Source organism: Crocodylus porosus, unplaced genomic scaffold, assembly GCF_001723895.1.
Source record: "Crocodylus porosus isolate Cpor-Errol unplaced genomic scaffold, CroPor_comp1, whole genome shotgun sequence".
NCBI classification, from domain to species: Eukaryota; Metazoa; Chordata; order Crocodylia; family Crocodylidae; genus Crocodylus; species Crocodylus porosus.
This window is the reverse complement of record NW_017728886.1, coordinates 257,722,335-257,730,824: the sequence shown is the minus strand read 5'-3', so window position 1 is coordinate 257,730,824 and position 8,490 is coordinate 257,722,335. Positions and strand designations below refer to the sequence as shown.

Genomic DNA, 8,490 nt, shown 5'->3' with positions numbered 1-8,490 from the left:
AGTACTCTTTCCTGCCATGGCAGGGGGTCGGACTAGATGATCTGCCCAGGTCCCTTCCCACCCTAGAAACTATGAAACAGGTAGCATTGCAAGCATCAGTTAAGTGGACTCTTACACACGCATGCACATACACACACATATACACACATCTGTATATATGTCTAAACCCTTCGGTTAGGGTCAAATAGGTAGTGTTTTTTTAGGGTCAGTGTTGTAGAGTCTGAGTTTCTTAATTGGGAGACTTCCAGGTGGGAGCTTTCTTTCCTTTTCTTTCCTTTTTCTTTTCTTTTGCCTTCTGACTATTTGATCTTCTAGCATCCATTTTAAGCATAGTGCCAAGGCCACCAACCATCAACCTTTCAAAAAGTAGTAAAAGTGCTCAAGATGTAGGCCTGAGCTACCTTGTGCCTCAGTTGCCCTTCCTGTAAAGTGGGAATAATGCTCTTTCCTCAGTTTGTGATTTATAAATTAAAAGTGATGTAACTTTGCTAAGCATTATAGTTATTGTCCACTTTGTATACCTGAGTAGAAGCTAGGACTCGGTGGCACCTTAGAGACTAACTACTAAAGAGAAGCATGAGATTTCATAGGCAACAACCTGCTTTGTCGGATGCTACAAATCTTTCTAACATGGCTAACCTCCCTTGTTTCTATACCCAGCAATGCGCCATTGCTTCTACTGTGGACACGTTTTAAAATGATTCTTTTTTTATTACTGATTTCAGAAAAATTCTGTGTACTTAAAATACCAATAGTGCTTGATATCATTCTCTGAGTATTTCTGAAAATTAGTTGGGAGACAGCATATATTTTTCCTTCTCAACTTGTTGGTTTCAAATGTGAAACAAATCATATTTCCAGTAGTGAAAGAATAACTCACAGTTTCGTGTAATCTCAAAATCTTTCTTCAGGATTGGTCATGAATGTATTACAAACTTAATATTCAAGGAGGAAAAATACCCAGAAGTCTTTATTTAGGGCTTAGTTAATTTCTCTGCTTTTCTTAACCGCCCTGGTGCTCCAAACAAACTTTCGATACTCTTCACTAACATAGTCAAACCATTTCCCCAGGGGTTACTGACCTCAGCTTCTCGTTCAGTGTGTGACGTCTCAGCTCTCTCATTAGAGCAGTTGAATATCCTCAGTTTGGACTCAGCGGTGGAGTTGCTAGTTTTTTCATCCATTTAAGTTTTGATGGGCGATAACTAGTTTGAAATAAAATGTCCAACTTAATAGGTGCTCTGCAGGTCATTGGAACGTGTTCAGGAGACCTGTCTGCTCATTTGAGGGCTGGAAGCTAGGGGGTTGCAGGCTGGTTTCAGGAGCTCACATCTACCTTCCTTTTTATGGCTAGTTAGGGAAGAATTGCTACAGCTCTTTTCTGCTGTGATGCAGGGTCACAGAATAGAAAGGGCAAGACCCACTGCTCTACAGCATTTCCAGCAAAAAAAACCCCAACCCATTCTGAATTTAACACACACTTTTTCTCTCCTTGCTTTTTCTTATTGCTTTCCCTTTCCTGTCCTCTAAAAGAAAGGAGCAATTGGATGGTACTGCAAGGTATGTAACTGTTACTATTATCATTGCTTTAATTAAATTGTTGAAGAATGAGTTATAGTTCACCTTTCACCTGTCTGCTTACATGCCATGAACTGAATACGCTACTTAAAATAATGAACAGATAAATATTAAATAAAACCATTTGCCCATCTTATGTTCTGCTTGATATCTTTATTCTTTTATTTAATAATGAGTCCAAGATGCAAACATCTAAGTTACTGCTGACTGTAATAAGTCTAAAAACTGCTCGTCTACAAAGAAGACCTAAGTAGACTTGTGTTACACTCCACAGTCACAGTTGGGGCATTTGGCTTGTGACTGGGAGAATTTGAGGGTTCTCAATATTTTAGCATTGACGGATGAGCTCTGAGCAAAGCATTTTCTTGACATCGTGGATCAGGACTTTGGAATTCACTGTGTTCACAAGCTTTTGGAGAGCAAGTGTGGTGTATTGTTAGGATGGCAATTCAGGATAACCAAGCTCTTTGGCAGTCCTAAAAAGAGCATCCCGCTGATCCCAGGGTCTTTTCTAAAACTCACAGGGGTCAGTGGAAAGACTGCCCTTCATTTTGGTGGACAATGGGAGAGCCTCCATGTGAAGCAAAGCTAGTTTCTTCAACACCTGTGTACAGTCATGATATTAGAGAGTCACATTATGTCCCGGAGGTCACTCTAAGTCAAACACCAGCTCCATAAAGACACTGATAAGCCACAAATACACTAGGCAAACATTTTCCAAAGTGCCTGTCAATTTGACTCTGCGGCTTACATTTCTAAAGCTGCTCAGCTGTCACTGATACCCATCGGTCTTACTGAAGTTCAGCTGGCAGCAAGATCCTCAGAGGACTTGGGTGCCCTCATGAACCTTTTCTAACTTGAATAAATAATTAAATATTCTCTGGTCCAAAGGATGAGATAGTGCGGGATCGTTTGTGTGTAAGTGTGACTTTATAGCTCAGCGGTTTGGACGTTGACTCAGGAAGAGGCGATTTGGGTTGCAGGCTCTGCCTCGGGGAATATTTAAGTCCATTATGCAGTGTGGTTGAGAGATCCCCACCCAGATTAGCTCGTGGTTTCAACACACTCCTGGGTGGTGAGTGAGGTGGGTCCAAGTCCTCTCAGGTACAGGAGGGGTTTAAATTTCAGTGTCCTGCATCCTTGCTAGCTCTATTCACTTAGCTATTGGAGGAAAGGGTGCCATTGCCATCTCAATCATCCGCTAGATACCAGGGTATGAATCCTGATGGAGATACGGCTTAAGGAAGCACCAACCACCTTGGCACTGTCCAGATTCTGGCCATTTGGGGCATGCTTAGCTGCAGAAATGTAGAAAATTTTACCGACAGAAACATAGATGCCTGGACTCTAAGTACTGCAGGCACCTCCATGATCACGTCAGAGCTGACATGCCCAGTCTTGGGCATCGCAACTGGCAGTTAGGCACCTTAAGTCTTTTTGTGAATCTAGACCTAGGTTTTTCAGGGTATGTCTATACCACGACAGTGTGGTGCCAGAGATGCTGTGAGAGCTGTCGTGCCAGCTCCGCACACACGCTACCTCCCAAACTGGCAGCAGCACAGCGCCGTGCGTGTCCCTCCGTGCCTGCACTGCTCAGGCCTTCAGGACTCAGCACTGCACAAAGGCAGCTACAAAGTGTGTGGCTTGGGAGGATGCGGCATACTGGGTCAGCGTAGACTTCTCCTTTAACTCACAGGCATGATTTGAAAGTTGCACCTGGGGATGCCTTGTTTCTCTGGCCAGTGAATTATCCTTGCTTTGAAAGGCAGGATAATGACTGATTTGGCATTTGTAACTGCCAGGAAGCTTATAGAAATGAGGACTGGGTCAAAGCAGTTAAACACTCTCCGGAGAAGTAGACTGGAGGTGGCCATGGCTGTTGTTGGTTTGGGTTGTTAAGGGTTCTTTTTTATTATAATTTGTGCAATCCAAAATGCTAAGTTGCTCTTCTTCCTAATTAGATTTAATAAAGAGAATAGTGCCTATTTCCTTTAATATTCCTTTGGAACAAGTGGATAATCAAGTCGTGCCTTCCTAGTACAGTCAGCACATTCTGCCTCCGGTTCCTGGCACCGGTAAAACGCTTACTGGGAAAGTGGTAGCAACAGAGTGCTGATCTGTATGTTGGAGAGCAAAGTGAGCAGGAGCCAATCCGCAGCTCCCCCAGAGGGAATACAGCATAATGCAACTACTTTATAGATTAAAGCAGAGCCCTGGCTTTATGGTGAGCTCATATATGGCCCCAGCCTTGCCACTATTGAAGTCGACAGCAAAGCTCCGTAGGATTTCAGTGGCAGTAGGACCGGGCCCCCTGACATCATTTCAGCATCACCTTTTTTTCATTTTCATGGAAACTTGAGTCAGGCTGAGGAGTGTGTAAGCTGAGAGCCCTGGAATCGAGGATAGGATAGCAGTTTGATTTGACTCTGTGGATAGACTATTTGGGAAAGACCCAGGGAAGTGACAGAGTGAGACGGTCCAATACAGCGTTGAGGATGCCTAGAATATAGTGAGAGAAGGTTGATATAATTTTATAAAGTGGCATCCCAAAATGTTACTGGTTTTGACCTTCCCCCTAGGTTAAAACCAGGCAGTTATGTGGTATGGTTGGATGAAGAGCAGATCTGGCTTTGATTTAAGTCTCAGACCCATGGTGGTCATTCCTGATGCAGTCAGATTGCTTGGATGCACATTGCTGCTGGTGCTATATTCAGAACAGTTCCTCCGCCCTGTATTTTATGCATCTATACAGTCCAGGATGGGCCTTAATCTTTATTCATTAGTCAGGATTTCCCCAGGTCACAGCTTTGTGCCAGGAGTCCTGCTCACTTGCTTTGCCTTCCTTAGCACCTGAAGTACTGAGTTTTTAGTGACTGGTGAGCATGTTGTCACATAGAAGTTTTGCTCTAGAAAGAAGTGATCACTTCCTCTTCTTTTTTCTGCGCAGCCTGGCTCCCTGCCAGGATGCTCTGCAGGGCCTCTTCCTTCCCCAAGAGCACGCCCCCAGGGGACAGCACTCGGGGGCGCATTTGCAGTTGACGTTCTGTATCCCCTTCAACTGGCATTTATTCATTTGACAAACGTTTTCAAAACCGTCTGCTAATGCTCTGTGAGGTTTTGCTATAGGTAATGCACCCTTTATTTTCCCCACAAAGGTGTCATCCACATTAGCAGGCAGCAGACATGACGTGGGTGTCACGTGCTCCGCAGTGGTATGCCCTGGCACGTGGCTGAAGTGGTGGAGACGAGCTTGTAGAGTTTTTAGCCCAGTCTGTACTCAAAGTCAGTAAGAGTTCTGGCTAACTAGGGAGCCTTGTCCAGTGGCTGGACTGTGGGGTTGGCTCTCACCAGACCCAGACTCTTTCTCAGGTTTTATTACCGCGTGGCTGTGAACAGATCACTTCTATTTTCGTATTTCCATAATAGAGTTGATAATTATCTTGCCTCTGTGGAATGTGTTTTGAGGCCCTTGGAGGACAAGAACTATGTAGGTTTCCTTATTATGTCACTATACAAGATTGAATATAATGCAATGTATTTTTGTGTTGCCAGTAATAATAAGATAACAAAAATAAAATGAAGCTTTGTGAAGGGAGTTGGGAAATGGCTCTGTCAGCACTTCGTATTAATGGACCTTGAGAAAACAGAAAGGGGTAAAAAGTCGATCTCTGATCTGCGCACTACATTAAATACAAATGAAGGGCAGTTTCCATTCTTTTTCATGCAGCTTTTCATGGATAACCATTAACCTCTCATCTTAATAACTTCTTCTTCACTTTACAGTAATGTCATGTTTAGTAGGGAGTCATTCTTTGGATCAAGCCTCACCAGAAAACTTAGGTATATACCTTCAAGTAATAACTGAGCCTTTCTCTTTTCATATATGCTGCATGCCATCCTCTGCCTGCACTTTTTTTTACCACAGTAGTTCATCTAACAAAAAGGAGGGGCGGTGAGGGAGGAAAGCTACTATCTAGTATATAATTTGGCAATATTTAAAACGGGTAAGGGAGGTTAAGTGGCCTGAAACATAAAGCATTGGCCTGGGGCTCAAGAAACTTGAGTTCTGCTCCTGGCTCTGTCAATGGCCTGCAGTTTGCCTGCTCTGCTTCAGTTTGCCCCATGTTTAACATGGGAATAATGATACAATCTCCTCTGTAAAGCACTTTAAGATCTACTGAGGAAAAAGGTCATACAAGACCAACATCTTGTTGCGGTATATCTACCGTCTTGTCTTATCCAATGTGAGTAATTTTGCATACGAGTTCAATGAGACTACACACTTGGGGGTGTATTTGCAGAGCCCCAACGTCTTGGATCAGATTCAGCAAGGTCCCTAACCATGTACCACTCCTTTAAGGATATAAGTTAAACATGCTTAAGCACCCTACTGCACTGTGGCCACTGACTGTAAACACTTACATACTGCCCTCCTGCAAATGGACAGTGGGCGCCATTGAATGTAGATAATAGGTGCTTAGATGCATCATTATGGAAACTGATTTTTTCCCTAAACTGTAACTCGTATTTTTATCCCCCCACAATGTTTTCATATCATTCTGCTGTAACTCATTGCCATCATTCTCTCTCCATTCCCCAAGCATAATAAAATAATCTATAGACAACTTACCCTTTTTTTGACTTCCTCAACACCTCCCAAAAGGGCTTAGTATCTTGCAGGGAGATTGGTCCATAGGGTGCAAATGAAGGATTTGTAAGGTACTAGCTTTGTGCATGAATGAAGTTGCTCTGTAGAAGCTGAGATACCAAGAGGATGAGGAACTTACTATAACTGCTAGTAGGAGCCCAAAGAAGTCATTTGTATCTCCAAAGTTAGAAGCCTGCAAATTCGGCAAAAGGGTCACCGTTCTGCTCCTGGCTCCTCCACTGTAGATGTGATTTGTCAATGGCAGAAGTTATAGCTAATGATTCTAAGGCCGAGCATAGGTTTTCTTCTAAATTTCGGGCTTCTGTAGAGTAACGATGCTTAACTTCTGGAAAGGGGAGGGTTGATTGGCTAATGTCTGAAGTGCTTTGGAAGCCTAAAGCATGAGTTACATGCACAGTCATGAAGACAGTATATAGAACGCCTTCATCTGCAATACACTGGATGGATTTATGGAGGTTAGGATTTTCAGTGTTGGCCCATTGATGTCAATAGCCTGTTGATTTCAATGGGAGTCAGGGAAAAGCTGAATAACACTACAAATCTTACCTCGTTGTCTCTCTACTATAACAGGTTTGATTCCTCAGGTCTAAACTCACTCATATAACTACAAATGCTAATGTAGTAAAAAGTGGAGAAAAGCATGGATGCTTTTGGCTCCATTGCCTTGAGGCAACCGAAGAATTTAGAAAATAAGACTGCAAAAACGATTTAAAACATAAATATCTTTTGTGGGGGCAAGAGGGATGATTCTAAATATAAGGGATGGAATTCGGTTAGCCACCATTCAGGATCAGCTCTATTTTTCTTCTCGCATAAGTATTTTTTGACGAGACAAAAAGCACAGAGGAGAGTGCCTGACTTGCATGATGGGATGACAGTGCATTATTCTCTTGCATGATAGTTTCTGGAGCTGTTTTTCTAGTTCAGTGGTTCCCACTCTTTTTGGGCAAGTGTAAAATAGCTGTAGCAGCAATCTTCACTTCCCCCTGTGTCTAGCAACCAAATTTTGCTCTCAGATACTCTAGTGGAGGTTGAAAGCAAGAATAGGAAGATAGAATATTTCCTCTACTTCTGAATTAAACACTGGGTCCTTTGTGCTAAGCTTCTCTATACTACATCTGCCTACCTCCCATGCAAAACAGGCTTTTAGGAAGCAACTTGCAGCACAACAGCCATCTGAGGGGAAAGAGAGCTTCCCAAATACTCTGAATTACCAGAAGATTTAAATCTATTAGTAGGTGGGAACCACTGCCCTAGTCATGATCATGAAGAACGATGTGATTTCCGCATGCCTTAATATTTTGATACTCCCCCATGCGCATGCTGTTTTCATGAAGGAGATTGTGTAATACGATCAATGTTTCCAAGGCCTTTTTTTGAATAGATCCACAGTTTATCAGCTGGAACTGAGAATGTTGCCCACTGTTTTTCTGAAGACAGTTAACCATTTATCAAGAAATCTGGAGCCCTTTAGTACACAATGGACTATGCAGATTGAGTGGCATTTCTGTCGGAGAGAACGGGCAAATGATTTCCTGAATATTGTACTGCTGTGCCTACCGCGCTTTCCAGTATTTGCATTGTAACTGTAGTCTTTTACAGTGAATCTGACCATTTAGGGGGAGGATTCTTCTTCAGCATTTCACTTACCACATCTAAAATACTGGGGAAAGAAGCAAAATGGAGAACTTAATAATGAACTCCAGGGGCAGTATTCTGCTTATAAATTCATGTGCCTCAAAGGTAGAACGTTTCCCTTGAAGGAAATCTGGAAGGCATTTTGGATCGTATTATTTAACATAACTAAGAAACAGAAAACTTTTATGGACATATGCAGTTGGAATTATCTTAGCAAAGAGGAAGCTCAGTGTGCTGAATGAAAGGGGATATTTTGATACAGGGATTCCTAGCCTGAAACTTCAAACCAATCCTGAGATAAGTCTTCTGATTTCTTTGTAGGATGGTTCTGTCCCAATATGCTTCCAAGAGAACACTCTTGTACACTCATGCAGTGTCACTAGTGCTTCCTGCTGCTGTATTGGGGAAGATGGTGGCTCTTAGGAGTTCACTGAACACAAATCCAAGATGAACATGGGCCGGCAGTATGGGGAGGCAGTCAGAAAGGCCAACCGTACCTTGTCATTCATCCACAGATGCATCATGAGCAGGTCCAAGGAGGTGATCCTCCCCCTCTATGCGGCACTGGTCAGGCCACAACTGGAGTACTGCGTCCAGTTCTGGGC

General features: G+C 43.0%; 1 protein-coding gene across 1 annotated transcript in view; it reads left to right on the top strand.

Moving 5' to 3' along the window:
* KCNQ3 (potassium voltage-gated channel subfamily Q member 3) overlaps positions 1 to 8,490 on the top strand; it is a 67,735-nt gene that overhangs the window by 39,138 nt on the left and 20,107 nt on the right. The window contains exon 9 of the mRNA XM_019547264.1: positions 1,534 to 1,560. Coding sequence (XP_019402809.1) covers positions 1,534 to 1,560 — 27 coding nt within the window. The remainder of the gene's footprint in view (positions 1 to 1,533; positions 1,561 to 8,490) is intronic.